At 43.8% G+C, this 18,668-nt stretch overlaps 1 protein-coding gene across 1 annotated transcript in view; it reads right to left on the bottom strand.

The window, feature by feature from the left end:
- The window catches only part of LOC115476995 (myosin-7B-like), a 111,980-nt gene that overhangs the window by 29,512 nt on the left and 63,800 nt on the right, over positions 1–18,668 (bottom strand). Inside the window, exons 26-34 of the mRNA XM_030213628.1 lie at positions 17,455–17,631; positions 16,769–16,914; positions 15,855–15,945; positions 14,406–14,795; positions 11,096–11,222; positions 9,604–9,722; positions 7,238–7,434; positions 5,078–5,427; positions 3,581–3,705 (exon numbers count right to left, since the gene is read on the bottom strand). Of these exons, the coding sequence (XP_030069488.1) occupies positions 3,581–3,705; positions 5,078–5,427; positions 7,238–7,434; positions 9,604–9,722; positions 11,096–11,222; positions 14,406–14,795; positions 15,855–15,945; positions 16,769–16,914; positions 17,455–17,631 (1,722 nt within the window). The remainder of the gene's footprint in view (positions 1–3,580; positions 3,706–5,077; positions 5,428–7,237; positions 7,435–9,603; positions 9,723–11,095; positions 11,223–14,405; positions 14,796–15,854; positions 15,946–16,768; positions 16,915–17,454; positions 17,632–18,668) is intronic.

Here is an 18,668-nt window from a genome sequence, read left to right as displayed (position 1 = left end):
GCTCCTGGGGTTGACATAGAGGGGCATAATCGAACAGAAACGCCTATCTCCATGGGCGTTAATCTCCGAGAACGGGTCCGTGAAGGGGCGGAGTGAACCGTATGTTCCAAAAAAAAATAGACGCCCATGGTTTATTCGCCAAGGTGTGAGCTGGGCGTTTTTGCTTTTCACCGATAATGGAAAATGAAATCGCCCAGCTCAAAAACGAATACATCCAAGGCATTTGTTCGTGGGAGGGGCCAGGATTCATAGTGCACTGGTCCCCCTCACATGCCAGGACACCAACCGGGCACCCTAGGGGGGACTTTTACAAAAACAAACAAAAAGGTAAAAGAGCTCCCAGGTGCACAGCACCCTTCCCTTGGGTGTTGAGCCCCCCAAATCCCCCTCAAAACCCACTGCCCACAAGTCTACACCAGTACTATAGCCCTAAGCGGTGAAGGGGGGCACCTACATGTGGGTACAGGGGGTTTGGGGGGGTTGGACGACTAGTAGCATTAAGCAGCACAATTGTAACAGGTAGGGGGGGGATGGGCATGGGTCCACCTGCCTGACGTCCACTGCACCCCCTAACAACTGCTCCAGGGACCTGCATACTGCTGCTTGGGAGGAGGGTATGACATTTGAGGGTGAAAGTAAAAAGTTGTGAAACATCATTTGTTGTGGTGGGAGGGGGTTAGTGACCACTGGGGGAGTCAGGGGAGGTCATTCCCGATTCCCTCCAGTGGTCATCTGGTCATTTAGGGCACTTTTTGGGGCCTTATTCGTCAAAAAACAGGGTCCAGGAAAAGTGCCCTAAATTCTAGCTACAAACGCATCCATTATCGGCGAAGGGCGCCCATCTCTGTTCGGGTGATAACCACGCCCCCAGTTCCGCCTTCACCACGCCTCCGACACTCCCCCGTCAACTTTGTCCGCATCCGCGACGGAGTGCAGTTGAAAGCGTCCAAAGTTCGGCTTTCGATTATGCCGCTTTATTTGTTTTTGTGAGAAGAACGCCCATCTCCCGATTTAGGTCGGAACTTGGGCGTTATTCTCGTTCGATTATAAGCTGGATAGGGTGCACATTCCATGAGTCCAGCAGGTTCTCAGGAAAATAATAAAAAGTCCTGAAGGAGTCCTGAGACAGGAGCTTCCTGTCTTGGTGGGGAGGGGAATCTGAACTTGTGAGCATTGACTTGTTGGGAAACTTGGAGAAAAGAGAGATTGTGAGTTAAATTGATCATACACTGCACATCTAGAAGCCAGTAGGTGACTTAGGTAACCTAAAGTCTCTTAAGTCCTGGCTGCTTAAATTGCTTTCTCTCTTTCTATTGGTTGTATTTAAAAAAATGTCCTTATTTGTTTTTGGCAAATTGTGGTCTTATAACTACCTTTAGTATGATCCTTACCAATTACTCTTTTCAAAATTATCTATAAAAGATTCATTTTTGTTGCTTTGTAGAAAATATCTTTTTTTTCTGTCTCAGGCAAAAGGCCCCAATACATCAGCCTTTTGTTACCCAAATAGCTTTAAAAGCAAGGTTTGACCTGTTATTATTTATTTATTGGGTTTTATTAACCACTTTTATGAACAGATTCACCCAAGGCAGTGTACAGCAGGTTCAGTTTAACATAAACCTTATTTCTTTCTTTTAGCACATTTTTCGCTTCTAATCCCAACTCATCCCATCATTTTCATTTCTTATATAGTTCTCCCAATAAACATACTGTACTTATTATTCTTCAATCAAGAGAAAATCAGGTAAATTTGCTGATGGTATTATCACAGATCAGTGTTCAAACTTCTTCCAGCTAATCAACTTCACCTTCGTTCAATGCAATAACTGTGGTGCCAGTTCTAAGTGGGGGCTTGGGGCTTTCCCCATCTGTCTACAACTCTGTTATGCAAAGGGAGATCTCCAAACTCAAAAATGAATTGGCTGCAATTAAAGCAGCTTCAACGATTATACAGCATCTAACCAATTTACTCCCTCTGATAGAGTACCTGGAATAAGCCCTGGCTTCCTTAACAGCATTCCATCACTGGGCCACCTTAAGGAAAGCAGAGCTACCCTGCTTAGCCAGGTAGGTGGGGCTCAGACAGAGACAATCCCTAGAGTGGGAACAGAATAGGGAGACCCAGAGCAGGGAGGAAAGGCTCTCCAGGGGATTCCCATGAAGGGCTGCAGTGTCTGAAGAAGCAGGGAACTGCCCCTCTGCACAGGCCTCTACTACATCTGTGTAAGAGAATAGAAGACTTAACAAACGTGCAATAGTGAAGAGGATCCAAGTGACATGGAAAACAGTTGTGCTTGAGAAATGCTGAAGTTTTGGTCATGCCTTGAGATAGCTTTATAGCGAACCTTTGGCCACAGTCGGTGTGATTTATAAAAGTGGGAAAGCACTCCATTTTTTTTGAAAGTTAAGTCATCAGAGTCTTTCTTGTTTTTTGTTCATCCAGAAATTGTTTGCAAGTAGAGTTTTAACAATTGTTTTGAAAGGTTTTTTTATGCCTGTGATGAGAGGTTACCCTGGTAAAGTCCTTTTCACCCTGTAAGCTTCTGTAACAGGTGGAGGCAGTGGCGTACCAAAGGGGGGGCGGTGGGGGCGGTCCGCCCCGGGTGCACGCCGCTGGGGGGGTGCCGCGCGCCTTTCGGCTCTTTGTTTTCATGCTCCCTTTGCCCCGGAATAGGTTACTTCCTGTTCCGGGGCAGAGGGAGCATGAAAACGAAGAGCCGGCAGGCGCGAGGCACACCCCCCCCCAGTGGCGTGCACCCAGGGGGGTTCTTTTGCTGGGGGATCGGGGGTTCTTTCGCCGGGGGGGGGCATCACGCTGTTCCGGGGGGGGGGGGGGCGCTGCACCCGGGGGGCAGGGCACATCGGCGATCCGCCCCGGGTGTCAGCCCCCCTAGGAATGCCACTGGGTGGAGGTGAGGGTACTGGGCTTTTTCCCTTTCAAGATTTGTTGTACTCTGTGAATATTATTTGAAGTTTGGAAAATACTTTAGGCTCATCGTATGGAAAAGTATTTTTAAAAATTAGAGAATAGAAGACTGCCAGAGTCTTTTTCATGATAGTCCCGATCCTGTATGTCCAGGCCACAGTTAGGCCTGGGACTATATCGGGTTGTCTTTGAACTGCTGCCTACAGGGTTTGAGCCTAGCCAAACGACAACCTTGAAGGACTTTTCACTGATCCACAAGAGCCTGTACAGTAACGGGTTTTGGCATATTTAGTTTACCTTTTATCCCTTTCCTAAAAGAGGGCTCTTTCCATTTCATTTCTATTTTATTGCTCTTATTTCTAGGGAAGTCAGGCTGATACTGCATTTCTCTGTAGATCTCTTCTGTTCTGGCAACTGATACAGTGGATCCTGCAGGATCTTATCTAGCAAGAAAGAGGGCCAGTCACATGCAGATGTCATCTTTTTCATTGGCTGATTATTTATATCTGACTTCGCAACTTTTCCCTTGTGCATAAGCAATGAATTTGAATACAAGTAGCTTAATTTTCTACACTATAAAAAGGAGAAGTTAGTTGTTCATGGGATGTATTTATGTATTAATTCTCCTGCCTTTAATGGGTAACTGTCACTCACCTCAGCTTCCTCCAGTGCTGCCTGGATATCACTCTTTTCACTCTCCAAAGCTTTTTTCACCTTTTCCAGTTCATGAATTGTTTTCCCACTGATACTGATTTGGTCCGTTAAGTCAGCAATCTCTTCTGCAGAAAGAGAAGAGAAAACACACAGCTTCGTTTCCAAGAGCCTCTGTGAGAAAGTGCTAGAAAGTGCTTCTCAGAAAAGAGAAAATTACATTTTTAATTACCAATTCTTTTCCTGTTTGAAAGCTGATCTGAACAGATAAGCTTTCTTTCTATAGGCTACAGATTTGTGCAGAGATGCAGATGGAAAACGAAAGAGGTGAGCATGATGTGTCAGATCAGTGGCAGACGTGAATGCGCCCAAGTTCTATCTCGGAGATACGCTTGTGTCCTGCCTATTATTATTATTAACATTTGTATAGCACTACCAGACGCACGCAGCACTGAACATCCAACATAGAGAGACAGTCCCTGCTCAGAGAGCTTACAATCTAAAAATAATACAGACAGACAAGACAATTAAGGACAAGGGAAGTACTGGGTGAGAAGGAACAAGGGGAGGGCAAATTGAGTAGTGGTTAGGAGCCAAAAGCAGTGGTGAAAAGGTGGGTTTTTAGCATAGATTTGAAAACAGGTAGAGATGGAGCTAGACGTACCTAGGTCACCTTGCAGTTACACAGCGCATATAAGTAGCCATTATCCCAGCGTTTATGCGTATATGATGCACGAAACTACCAATGCGCAGTTACAGAACTGGCCTGTTAATGTCACAATTCAGCGGCTGGTCATATAGAGTAATATCCATCCCTGACCAGTTGGCAGGTTCTTAAATACTAGCCGTTCTGGGTGTTTTATATCCGGATATTGTATTAGGAGTCGCTGGCACCGAACCAGGTACAGTTGATATTCAGGCCTCTACCTGGATAAGTGTTTGGGGATAAAGTTAGATCTGGATAGTTATTCTGTTAGCGCAATGAATGTCGTCACAAACGGGGTAACTCCCATCTCTGCCTTAACTTTGCTCCCAGATCACCCGGCACTACCCTGATAGAAACAAGGTGGTCTGTCCTGATAAAGCCACTGAAAGTCCGGGTATGGATGGACCTGGTGAGTAGGAGCAGTTTCTCCCTGAATATGACCTCATGAATTATAAGTTCAAGTGGAGGTGGAATCACTTTAAAGAGACTTCTAACTATTTAAAATTATGTAGTATCTGCACTGCTGAAAATGAACCTGTTTATTTCCACTATAGCCACCTAAGATTTACATCTGTACAGCAACTGTCAACTAGTTGTATAGGGGCTGACATGCAAATTCCCCACCTCTGTATGTAACAGGTTCATCCAAAGATGTAGGAACAGCACAACACAGCCTGCACGGCATAAGCACAGACACAGTGCAGGACAGGATAGAGCTGACAGAATGGAAACAGCCCCAGAGATCACAAAAAGGATTCAATGCAGGGAAGGACAGACATAATTCAGCACTTTACCTTGTAGGTTTTTGTTCTCTCGCTTCAGGGTTTCAAGGTTATCTAATGATTCCTCATAGGCATTTTTCAGCTTGAAAAGTTCTGTGCTGAGGCTTCGAGCCTCCTTCTGAGAGGACTCAAGCTCTACTTGCGTCTCCTCATACTTCTGCTTCCACTCAGCAAGGATCCTGTCAAAGTTACGCTGCTTCTTGTCCAGGGCAGCGGCAGCCGAGTTGGCCCTTTCCAAGTCTATAACTAGGTCTTCGATCTCTGTCTGCAAGCGATGCTTGGTTTTCTCCAAGGAAGAGCATTTTGCATTGGCAGCTTCCACAGCCTCCTCCGCATCCTGCAGTCTGGCTGCCAGTTTCTTCCTGCAGTAAGAAAGTCCTAATCTCAGACTAGAGGGTTTCTAATTTTGTTTTTTTTACTTCTTACAAGAACTATATTGTAAAACAGATAAATATCATGCTGTTTACTAAGGTGAACTAGCGTTTTTAGTGCATGCACAAAATTAGCGCATGCTATCTGTGTAGGCGCCCATAGGAATATTGTTGGAGCCTACACAGCATGTGCTAAAAGCACTAGCATACCTCTAGCATTTATTTTATTTATTTATTTAGAACATTTATATCCCACATATAGGTGGCAGAGCTGGTGGTGGGAGGTGGGACTGGTGGTTGGGAGGCAGGGATAGTGCTGGCCAGACTTATACGGTCTGTGCCAGAGCCAGTGGTGGGAGGCGGGGCTGGTGGTTGGGAGGCGGGGATAGTGCTGGCCAGACTTATACGGTCTGTGCCAGAGCCAGTGGTGGGAGGCAGGGCTGGTGGTTGGGAGGCGGGGATAGTGCTGGGCAGACTTATACGGTCTGTGCCAGAGCTGGTGGTGGGAGGCGGGGCTAGTGGTTGGGAGGCAGGGATAGTGCTGGCCAGACTTATACGGTCTGTGCCCTGAAGAGGACAGGTACAAATAAAAAGTACCACATATGAATTTATCTTGTTGGGCAGACTGGATGGACCGTGCAGGTCTTTTTCTGCCGTCATCTACTATGTTACTATGTTATGTTAACATTACACATAGCAGAGCCCATAAGAAATGTGTCAAAGTGCCCACTTTGTGCCAGGTTTATAAATCCAAAATTCTTGAATTGATTTTGAATATATTTTTATGACATTAGTTGATAAATTGTTGGAGTTATATGGTGGACCTGGTGTGAAAAGTTTCCTACAGAAGATGGCGTCAGGATCTGAACAAATTAAATCAATCAACGTCTATTTGTACTACATCGTCACTGTTGGCTGAGGGGAGCTGTACATTCGGCTGTCCATCACAGAGTGCCCTTAAATTTCTTTTTCAAAACGGTTATCTGCAGAATTACAGGCTGCTACACTGCCTGAATATGTCAAACAAAAGATGATATCAAGAGGGTTGAGCGTATTGAAAGAGCGAAAAGTGGTCATTTCTAATCATCAATTTGTGGTAAAGTGGGAATTACAATCTTAAATTAATGCGCTCATAATCTGATGTTGCAACTAAAGAAATGATAATGGAGGTTGAACAGGATTTGGATAATAGATGATGTTAGCATTTGGTTCACTATTTGAGGTTTTTTAAATACTCCAATAAGTCTTGTATGTTATTGTTTTAAAAAATATTTTTATGTACGTTTGTTTTGTTCTGCACCAAGAATTGTAGATTGAGTGGATAATAAAATTTTAAATGAACGAATGAATTAAATTTTAAATCCCCCCCCCCCCCACACCTTTTACAAAGCTGCGCTCGTGGCTGCCGGTCCAGTAATGCAGATACAATCCAATCAAAGTGAATGATCCACGTATCAGAATAAAAATTTAAAAACCTGAAATGAGGTCAGCAAGGAAAGTGTATCAGTGAATGTGTAAAGAAGGTGGTGTTATATGAAGGCGATGGGGGATTTGTTATTTTAAGTGTCTGAGGTGCAGTTGAACATATGAGTGTCATTTTCTAACTGTCTGCTGTGGTGCAAAGTCAGTGAGTATTTTTTATTTGTGAACTTTAATCCAATTTTCAAAGAGAAAAAATATGCACTCACTTTCACTTTGAAAATGATTTCCAATAAGCTGCCTGCACACATTTATCCCTGCTAATTTGTGTGAGTAGCATTTCCAGGAAAAGTACAGGCATATAGTGTTTGTTGAAACTTACTTAGCATCTTCCAGCTCTTCTGTGCGCTGGATGGCATCCGTCTCGTACTTAGTTCTCCACTGAGCTACTTCTGCGTTGGCCTTAGACAGCGAGCGCTGCATTTCTCCCTTAGCTTCCTGTTCCTCCTCGTACTGCTCCCGCAGGAGGTCACAGTCATGGCGTGCGGCCTGGAGAGCATGTGCAAGGGCATTCTTGGACTGAAAGAGACAGCACAGCATGAGGCTAAGAAAAAGTTTCTAATCCATCCAGTACCTCATCCTTCAAAGCCTTGCTGACGTAGGTGGTCTGGGATACTGATAGATGACAGATGTATTTGTGATCGGACACTGTGTCACCCTAACATGTGTATAAAACTGGATTTTATGAGCTTAATATGATGGATATAGCAAACAAAAGCGGAACATAAATGTACATTTCAAGGAGGCGACCCTCAGGGGGAGGAATGCTGGCTTCGGCCTAACCCCTGGTAAGCCTTTCCTCAGCTGAGAGGTGCCCAGCTCTACCACCGGCTGCCTTTCAGGTGCTGTGGAGGACTTGCAGCTCATCTGCATATCCTTACAGCCTTCTCCGTGGTGACACCCAGGTCCACTCCGATCCACTCTGGGCCTCCGCTCTAGGTGCCGCGCGCCGGGGCATTTTTCTCTTTACATCTAATCTTCTTCCCAGTTGCTAAAGTACCTCAGTCATTTATGGCCCCTATTCACATTCTCTTCCTAGCCCTGTCCCTTCCTAATATTTTCCCTCACCCCCTACCTCTCTCCGCTACAGGAACTCACTGCCTATCCATCGACTTCATCACCTCACCTTCTCGCCTACCCTCTTCCTCCCTCTTGGCTTTTAATCTCCGTCTCTTTCTTCCCTCCATTTTGCCTTCCCCATTCCACCTAATTACCTCTCGCCTTCCTTCTCTTACTCTCAGCCGGTGACATCAATCCCAATCCTGGCCCTCCTCACCAACTATTATCCCAACTCTACAGATCTCACCGCGACCTCTCTAACCTCATCTCTGTTCCTCTACTCCCCTCCTCTTCTCTGCCCTTCTCTTGCGCCCTATGGAATGCCCGCTCTATCTGTAACAAACTCCCCTATATCCAGGACCTCTTTATCTCGCGTCACCTCCATCTGCTCGCCATAACAGAAACCTGGCTCTGCCCTGATGACTCTGCTTCAGTCGCAGCCCTGTGCCATGGCGGTTATCTTTTTTCACATACTCCTCGCCCTGCTGGTCGCAGGGGCGGTGTTAGACTACTTCTCTCTCCCTCCTCCAGATTTCAACCCCTTCTTCTTCTTGCCCTCCCCCTTGTGTACTGTGATTGATCACTGTAGCTATACTTTTGGGAGGCAGGTTTCTAACAGGGACCACCATTTAAGTGCCAAATGATGCTGGTAGTGAGCCTACATGTTTAATTGTCCTTATAAAGCCGTTACATCAGTTGGCATCTAATGCGCATATCTTCAGTGGGAAGTTATCAATGGGAGCTACCGTTAAAATGGGCTATTTTAGTACAAGTCCTGCTATCTTAGCACAGGGTCTCATTGTATAAAATAACCCATCTTAACGGTAGCTCCTGTTGATAACTTCCCCACTTAGACAGGTCTTTGGTTGGTGTAAATATCACCTCCTAAATCCCACATTTACCTGTGTTATTCACAGTCTTCTGTAAATTAACCACATTCTATAAACTTCTGCACCCAAATTTATGCTTGCCAAGCAAATTTGCAAGTGCAAGTTATAGACTAGAAGCCATTGAAGGCACAACTTCATAATTTGCTGTTAATTGGAGACAGTCAGTTATTAGTTTACTCTGACATTTGTGTGTACAACAGACATTATTCTAGAAATTGTGCGAGCAGATTTCATCGCACATAAGGTCTCGAGGGGCGTGGACATGGGAGAGGTGTGCCTAGGACTTTGCTGCACAGGTAATAGAATATAAGGTGTTATGCACTGGCCTTTCACATGATGTCAGTGCAAAAATGCAGACCTACACTAGTATTTCTGTAATGGTAGCCCCGTCTATATCCCACCCATGTCTCTTCCCTGTGAATGCCCCCTGACAATTACCCCTGAAACCATTTTAGTGGACATTTAGAGGATACTGGTTAGGTGCATTACTTCCATTTCCACATCTAAGTGCAGACAGACATGTGTAAATGGTAGTATTCTATAAATTAAAACGTGCAAATACCACTTATTTGTAGACAATCATTTATAGAATGAGGGGATGGCACATTTGTTTCTGTACTCTATGGAACCTGATCTCAGCATGTTATACATACTGTCCTGTACTCTCATTGTTACACGGTTCTTCCTGTACTCTATAGAGCTTGATCTCAGCATGTTATACATATAGTTGAATGACCACCTTGGTCTCTTCTTCTAGCTGCCTCTTGAGTTCTTCAATAGTTTGAGTAAAGGAAGTCTTGCCACGACTGAGCTGGTTAATCAGCGATTCCTTTTCCTCTAGCAGCCTGCTTAGCTCACCTAGTTACAGATTAAAGAAACAGAGATTGCCATGTAATACAACTATTTTTTATACAAGACAATTAATATATACTTCACCAAATAAACGAAGGGAAACAAAGTAGACAAATGACTTGAGGGGTACACAGTTAAATACAAGTTATATACATGATGACTCATGTTAGAGACCTCTAGTACAGGGGTGTCAAATTCTATTAAATGTTGATAGACATGTACATGAAGCAGGCTGTAGGTAAATGATCAAAATACACAACTCAACGATTATATCAGTGATATGAAATCAAAGGATAAGGTGGAAAACATTTGAAGTAATCTGGCAGGTCTCCGTTGGGTGACCATATTTCCAACAGAATAAGCAGCTCAACAACACGGCGTCATGATATGAAGCTGGGAAAGAGAATGACTGAAAGCAAAGATAAGGAAAAGAGCAGCAGAGCATCAACTAAATATGAAATGGCGGGTTCAAGGTGTTTATATGTTCAGACTTTAAGGAATAGATTCAAGAAAGGGGCAAAAGCACTGAGCAAGTAATTCTAGAACGTCAAAGTTGAGCGCTGAAGCCGGTATAGAAACACTAGTGTAAGCTGAGATTTGAATACCAAACTTTAGGTGTGAATGTTTTTGCCGTGTCAAGGCTGATGTAACTACTCTCAGTTGTGCGCATAACTGACAGTATTCTATAACCTAAGCGTGTAAATGACTGACACGTCCCTGACCTGCCCATGCCACCCCATGTTAATACCCCCTTTGCAGTTTGAACCATTTTGCCTAGCACTGATGTCAGGCTCACTGGTCTGTAGTTTCTCAGATCACCCCTAGAGCCCTTTTAAAATATTCAGGTACCAGAGACAATTTTAACATAGATAACTAATAGCAGCAAACATTAAAAAAACCCCACAAAACAGTTAAAATATGTAAGTTGTCCTTTAGTAAAACTGCTGCTCCTCTACCCCTCTTGTTTACTCATGGACAATGTCCCATTTTAAATCCAGTCAGGTAAGATTTAGGTATTATTAGGAAAGGAATGGAAAACAAAAGTGAGGACGTTATAATGCCTTTGTATCGCTCCATGGTGTGACCGCAATTCTGGTCACCACATCTCAAAAAAGATATAGTGGAATTAGAAAAGGTACAGCGAAGGGCGATGAAAATGATAAAGGCGATGGGACGACTTCCCTCTAAGGAAAGGCTGAAGAGGCAAGGGCTGTTCAGCTTGGAGAAAAGATGGCTGAGGGGAGAAATTACTTTACTGTGATTGATCAATAAGGTCACTCAGTTTCAAAACACTGTGTCATGACAACCTTGCCCTAGAAGCCTGAGGGTTAAGCACATCCACGTGTCACAAGTCTTTATAGTGGGTCCTTGTTTCTTACCACTCTCAGTCTGCAGTCGGGCCCTGTGCAGAGAGACATCTGCCAGCTGCCGCTGTAACTCATCCACCTTGGACTTGGCTTCGCTGAGTTGGTCTTCGTATGTTCTGCACAACTTCTCAGCATTAGCCTATAGTAGAAGAGCAACCAATGAATACCTAAAATCTGAGAGTCAGATAATTTTGCCTTCTATAGGTGTCAAGACAGGTGAGCCACAAGTGCATTGACATCCCCAAAATATGGGCACAATATCTGGTATTGCCTGCCACCTACTGCCCTCCAGATGTAAGAGCTACCCCTCTCCCTTCCTGCCGTAGCTCCCAGAGATGCATTTGTCTGTCCTCATATGCTGAGTAGCCCTCTTCACACACATTCTGCCATTTCTCCCTCCACTCCCCTCCCCCTGTTCACAATCCAGCATCTTTTTCTGCACTCCCCTTCACTGCCAACAGTCTGCATTCTCTCCCCCTCTCTCAAACCCCCCCTCTCTCTGGTATACCTCAATCTTCTTTCACTGGAGTGGCACATAGAATTGGTGTATCTGGTCCTGGAGCTTTCCTTTTGATGTGTCCCACCCTCCTCAATCGGAGGGCAGAATGTGTCGGAGGGAAAGCTCCAGGACCAGCTGCAGGCGGTCTATAAGCATCAGTGTCACCAACAGCAAAAGACAAGTTCAAGGTAAACACACGGAGGAGGGATGTTTAAAAGATAAGGGAGATGCTGGAATACGGGTGGGGGTGGAGGGGAGTGTAGAGAGAAATGCCAGACCCAGGGTGGAGTGAAGAGAGAGGGGGGAGATGATGGTCCTGGGGGCAGAAGGGAGGAAGGTAGACATGTTAGACATGTAGGATGGGGGGGGGGGGGGAATAGGGAGACAGAATGTAACTGGATGGGGGAGAGAAAGGAAGGGAATGCTGAACAGAAGGGAGACCCTGGGAATGGGGGGAAGGAGGAAAGAGAGGAGAGAAAACAGAGCTAGTGGAGAATGTGATATCAGTAGGGAATAGGAGGGAGGGGTTGGAGGGGAAGACTTTTTTTTGTTCGGTGAGGGTCTATCTGTGTTCTGTGTGTGACATTAAAATCAGTGGTATTACCTTGGGGCAAAGTCTGGGGTACAGCTGGGGTATTTGGGGAGTGGAGCTTTGCCCCCCCCCCCCCCCCCCCATCGGCTGCCTCTGCTTCCAATACTTCAGTGTTAGCCAGGACCAAGTTCCATTGAGGAAGAAAGATCCAGTGAAAATTAAGAAAAAGCCTCAGAAGAAAGACCTCTACTCTCTTACTGACAGCTTGCTCTGCCCTACCACAGAGTGAGTTTATTTACAGCCAGCCCAGTATTTAAAAAAAGCAGCCGTGGCATTTAAGGTTAAACTGGATATTTCTCACTGATAGGTGGGTCTGAGGTCGGTGCTGAATATCCTGTGGCAGTACCAGAGCTATCCAGAGGGTGGCGATGTTGTGTCTGCTGTCTGGATAAAGAGCAGCCTGCTTTGCTGGTCTAGCTTTGTTGGATTGCAGAGACTCAATATTGGTGCTATACAGTCCACCATGAACCATCCCAGTATTATTTAGCACTGAGCGGGAAGGGGGACTGAACCAAATTTATTAACATCAGTAAATATAACACAGCATTTATCCAGATAGCAGCTGTTATATGGATCAAATAATGATTGATTTATGTATAGGGGGTCCTTTTATGAAAGCATATTAGCACTTCACATGTGGTTAATATGCAAAGCCATGTTCAGGGGATTTATAATATTTTTGCAGTTAATGTGGTGTTAACTGTACATTAAGTGGTTTTGGTGTCAGGGGGCCTGGCCTGGGCGTGAAAGGTGTTTGGCACTTTATACGCATTGAGTTAATGTGGAACCTACTTACCTGCTAAACAGGAGATGGTAAGTGTTAACTTGCGGCAGGAAACAAATGCTAAACACTAACACATGACCTGCAATAGTAATAATGGGGACGTGGTGCCTAGAATTATAGTTACCGCACAGTAAAATCCCATGTTAAGCTGTGGTAACTGCAAATTTGATGATTTCATCCAAAAATATATTTGGAAATATTCCACCACTATCCAGATAACGTATCTGAAGAAATCTGAATGCAAAAATTGCAGACTTAGCTTTATAAGAATAATTTATATACACAGGAGTTTATTTTATCTCAGGGCCACCTCTGTGACAAATCCAAAAGGTGCCTTTTTATAAAGACAACACAGGCATTTGTGACAAAACAATGGGTTTCTGAACCTGAAAACTGTATTATTTCATGAAGTGTATTTCTCCTAATTGGCCAGCAGATGGCACATGTTTTGAATTTTAAAGCTGTTGCAGAAAAATACTTTCTCTTTTCCAGTTTCAGCTTATGGAAAGGCAATCTACAGTACCATTGGGCAGCTACTTTCAAAATTGATGCCCTGGACTCTGATTGGCCCTGGATTTCAAATCTAGCCTGAAGGTAATGGATTTTCCCCAGTTTCAGCCTGGGAGCGGAGAGAGAAAGATCTCATAACTGCTCACAGGGTCTCAGTAAAATGTTATAACCTGTGAGCAGCTATATTTCCTCAACTCCCCAGGTACTACGAGGAAGTAAACAAATGTTTAGATAGTTTTATAATTGATCCATATTCAGTTATCTGTTATTGCTTGCTGATTTCACTTTTTTATGTTCATTGTTCCAAGTTCTGTTACAATAAACCTTATTTAGTTTATTGACTCTGCTGTCCAGGACTGACTAAGAATCCTTGTTCGTATTTTTGGGTCTGTGGGTGCTTTCTGTGAACTGTGGGACCCCTCATCCAATGTCCTAGAAATCACCGGGGAATAACCTGAAAGTGGGCGACTAGCCCAGAGGCAAGTGGGACCCAATCCGTGGGTGAAGGGTGCTAGTATAGAGCATGAGCCCAAGTGCAGGCGAGGCTGGGCAGTGCTGGGCAAACCATTCAGGCGGCCGCAAGGTACCCCAGGCGGGTGCTAGGCGTTTTGTGACAGCATCTATACACCTTTCTATGAAAAAGACACCCAGAACTAGTCTCAATAGTATGCAAATGCACATTCACAGATTTACACCTGCTGTGAAAAATTAATAAATATTAAGGCAGAAAAAATATGTAACAGCTTCTTCCTAGCTATTTTCTGTAAGTATCTTTCTGTCTTCGTGTTATCTCTGTTTTTGGTGAAAGTCTCATTCTGCCTTGGATGGTGCCTTTGCTTTTATATTAGTCTCCTCCTGGGGCAATGCTTTGTTTTAATAACAATCATTTGATCTGCTTGGGAGGAATCCTCTCTTTAGTCCCATTCTCTTACTGTACCTTGTTTTTGGTGAGCTGTTCAATGTTGGAAGTACAGTCATCCAGCTCCATCTTCATCTCACTCTTCTCCTTCTCCAGCTTCTGCTTCACACGCTGTAGGCTATCGATCTGCTCACTCAGCTCTGCCACGCTGTCTGCATGTTTCTTGCGCAGTCCTGCTGCAGTGGCCTCGTGGTGCAGTGTTGCCTCCTCTAGATCTCTGCGCAGCTTCAGGAACTCTGCCTCTCTCTTTTTATTCATCTCAATTTGGAGGGAGGTTGCTCCTCCAGCTTCCTCTAGTCGCTCGCTGAGCTCTTCCAGCTCCCGAGCCACCTCTGAGCGCTGTTTTTCCACCTTGGCTCTGGCAGCCTTTTCAGCCTCCAGCTCTTCCTCCAGCTCCTCAATGCGAGCCTGTAAGAAGGAGAGAGCACAAATCATGCAGAAGATAACACATGATAGTTTCTAGCTACTGAGTATGATAAATATCTGTGGTGAAGGTTTGCCTGCTTCTTCTAGATTTCTCATTACATTCTTATGACTTAAGATAATAATACCTTTCTAAAGTATGGGAAGTCTTCCTATATACCATTAGAGGCTTTTGGCCCTTTCTATCTCCTGTAAGAGGCTTTCAGGCCTTTCTATGTACAGTACATAGAAACACAGAAACATGTAGGCATATATAGACCATATGGCCTATTCAGTCTGCCCATCCATGCTGTATACTCAGCCTTCCTACCTTCTGTAAGAGGCTTTCTGGCCTTTCTTTGTACAGTACAGCCTTCCTATCTTCTGTAAAAGGCTTTCAGGCCTGTGTACAGTACAGTCTTCCTATCTAGTATAAGAAGCTTTAGGCCTATGTACAGTATACTAGCTACCTTAAGAGGCTTTCAGGCCTATGTACAGTACAGTCTTCTGTGTATTGTATGAGGCTTTTGGGCCTATGTACAGTACAATATCTACTGTAAGAGGCTTTCTGGCCTTTCTTTGTACAGTACAGCCTTCCTATCTTCTGTAAAAGGCTTTCAGGCCTGTGTACAGTACAGTCTTCCTATCTAGTATAAGAGGCTTTTAGACCTATGTACAGTATACTAGCTACCTTAAGAGGCTTTCAGGCCTATGTACAGTACAGTCTTCTGTGTATTGTATGAGGCTTTTGGGCCTATGTACAGTACAATATCTACTGTAAGAGGCTTTCTGGCCTTTCTTTGTACAGTACAGCCTTCCTATCTTCTGTAAGAGGCTTTCAGGCCTATGTACAGTACAGTCTTCTATGTACTATATGAGGCTTTTGAGCCTATGTACAGTACAATCTTCCTATCTACTGAGGCTTTCGAACCTATGTTCAGTACAGTTTTCCTATCTACAGAGGCTTTCAGGTCTATGTTCAGTACAGTCTTCCTATCTACTGAGGCTTTCAGGCCTATGTTTAGTACAGTCTTCCTATCTACTGTAAGAGGCTTTCAGGCTTACCTGCAGCTCTTTGATCTTCTTTTGCAGTTGTGCACTCAACACCTGCTCATCTTCAATCCTAGAATTTAACTGGCTGATTTCAAAATCTTTCCTACAGGGGAAGAACAGAAGTCATAGTGTGGATTTAGTGGCAGTTTTGACAATAAGGATAAAAGACAGGATCCGTGGATGACACCTGGAGGCAAAATAGCAGCAACATTTAATGATGCACACAGACATGAAGACCTCTTGCTGGTACTATAAATAGTTTATTTATGTCACAGAAATGTATAATCCACCAATCTCAGATAGATTTAATTCATTTAGTGGATTACAATGAAAGTAAAATAATGTAAAACATCCAACACAAATAGGTAAGTTAAGTGGTCTATTAACGGACATTGTCTGTATTTCTATGAAGTTTTTGTAAAAGAAAGTATGCTTTTTAAGATCTAGCCCCTGAGCACTGGGACAAGGTGCTCCTTTATGTATTTTATTTATTTACTTATTATTGTATTTATTGACCACCTCTCCTCACCAAGTGATTTACAGCTGTGTAAGAGGTCTTGTGTAAGTCACACTTAGCTTGTGTAGCTCTTTGTGTTAAGGTTCTTGACAGATAGGCCAGGAGACCCCTAAAGGTCTTAACCTTTGTGGATACAATGGTGTCTCTGCTGTGTTAGTTCAGGAATGAAAGACTTTTGAAGTTGAAATGGTAAGACACTTTGAAATTAGCAGGAAAGGATCAGGGTTTTGTATCACATAAAAGTTGTGAGTCAGGCAGCCCCATTCTGAAAACCTTCTACTGAATAAACTGCTGTTGAAATTGGCACAGTATTGGAGAATTAGTTCAGTAAGGCTCAAATGCAAGAGTATCTTCCACCTGTGAGTTCCCCCGTTTGTCTGGACGTTCTGCCATAATGCTTTGAACTCACTTTTTAAGCCTTTCTTCTAGCTGTTGTTTATCATTTTCTAAGTCCATGAGGGACTCTTGTGTTAGCTTCAGGTCTCCTTCCAGTTTGCGTTTTGCGCGTTCCAGGTCCATTCTGATTTTCTTCTCCTGCTCCAGGGACCCTTCCAGCTATGGAAAATAGACAGACACAAATTTTGGGTTTGCTGACCATCAGGGATCACATGGAGATAGTGACTGCTTACCTGGGTAAAGATACTTTTAAAAAATTGCTTTCTGTTCTCTCTAGGTGTCCTTTCTTGCTGTCTCAGAAATGCCGCTTTCTAGGTAATAATACCTGGATCCTTGAAAATCTGCTATCTACATTTCACTGAAGCAGTATTTTTCAATAACATCATCAGCTATCAGGCTCTTCACTGCTCTCTGAAGTGGTGTTCATGATGTATCTCCTCTTATTCCCCTCCAGGTAAAAATTCTTCTATTCTGTAACTCTACCTCCTTTCAAGATTTCTCTGAAGCAGTATTTTACAGTAATAATACCGTATCTCTTCACTGTGCTATCTCTAAATGATTGCTTACTGGATAACAATACCCTTTCCTGTCACTCCTTGGAGATTCTGTCTCAGTAGCTCCTCTAGAGGCTGCCTCTAGAACTGCATTCTAGGATACCAATACCTCATGGTCACTCTTTCCCTAGTATGTTCCACTTACATCATCCACTTGCTGCTCTAGCTTGGCTTTCGCTTTGGTCAGTGTGTTAACTTTGTCTTCCTCAGCTTGAAGATCATCCAGAGCCTGCTGGTGAGCCTCCTGCAATGCTTTCTTCTCTTTGGTCAGTTTTGCAATGATCTCATCCAGTGCTGCCATTTCTTCAACAAGATTTTTAACCTGTAGCCCATAGATAACAGAAATGTCAGTCCCTTTTCTCTATGGTGTGGGTTGCCATAAAGTATTGTGGTAGCTGTGTTCACTTTTACAGTGGATTAATAAATTAAAAAACAAAATAGAACAATAACGTGGTACCTTCATATTGGACTTAGCAGTATGTTTCTATTTCTTTCTATGTCTCTTGTCCTTCCTACCACCTCCCCACTCCTTTTTCCTAGACTCTCTCTTCCTTTGCCATCTCTACCCAGTACTGTCTCTTCTACCTTCTTCCACTTCAACTCCCTTCTGCAGGGTAACCTCTCTCACACTTCTGTCCGTTATTTCTACTCATCTTACTAGCCCCGTCTATCTTGCTAGCTTTCGTCCTCCAAAAGTGTAGCATCCTGTATCCCCTTGTCTTTTCTCGTACCACCTTTCAATCCATGTTCTACGTGCAGGACCGAAGAGACAGGCAGAGCTCTGGAATCTCAATGCCTGGATGAGGCAAAGGTACAGGGAGGAGGGTTTTAGATTTGTTACAAACTGAGGAACATTCCGGGGAAGGAGGAGTCTATTCCAGAAAGATGGGCTCCACCTTAACCAGGGTGGAACCAGGCTGCTGGTATCAACATTTAAAAAGGAGATAGAGCAGCTTTTAATCTAGAAACTGGGGGAAGGCCAACAGTCGCTCAAAAGCACATAGTTCAGAACAAGGTATCTTTAAAAGATATCATCAAAACAGGGAAGATAGGACATCACGATAGCGAGGTTGCAATAGAGACCATAATAGTCCAGGTGTCTTTAAATAAAGAGCAGACAGGTTTTAAATAATGCAAATTATTACTATCAACTGCTGAGCAAGTTGTAAATAAGAACAATAAACATTGAAATGCTTGAAATGTCTGTATGCAAATTCCAGAAGCCTAAGAAAAAAGACAGGAGAGTTAGAATATATTGCACTAAATGAAAAGATAGATGTAATAGGCATCTCTGAGACCTGGTGGAAGGAAGATAACCAATGGGACACTGTCATACCAGGGTACAAATTACATTGCAGT

This window comes from Microcaecilia unicolor, chromosome 8 (genome assembly GCF_901765095.1).
Source record: "Microcaecilia unicolor chromosome 8, aMicUni1.1, whole genome shotgun sequence".
Taxonomy (NCBI): Eukaryota; Metazoa; Chordata; class Amphibia; order Gymnophiona; family Siphonopidae; genus Microcaecilia; species Microcaecilia unicolor.
This window is presented reverse-complemented; position numbering and strand designations above follow the sequence as displayed.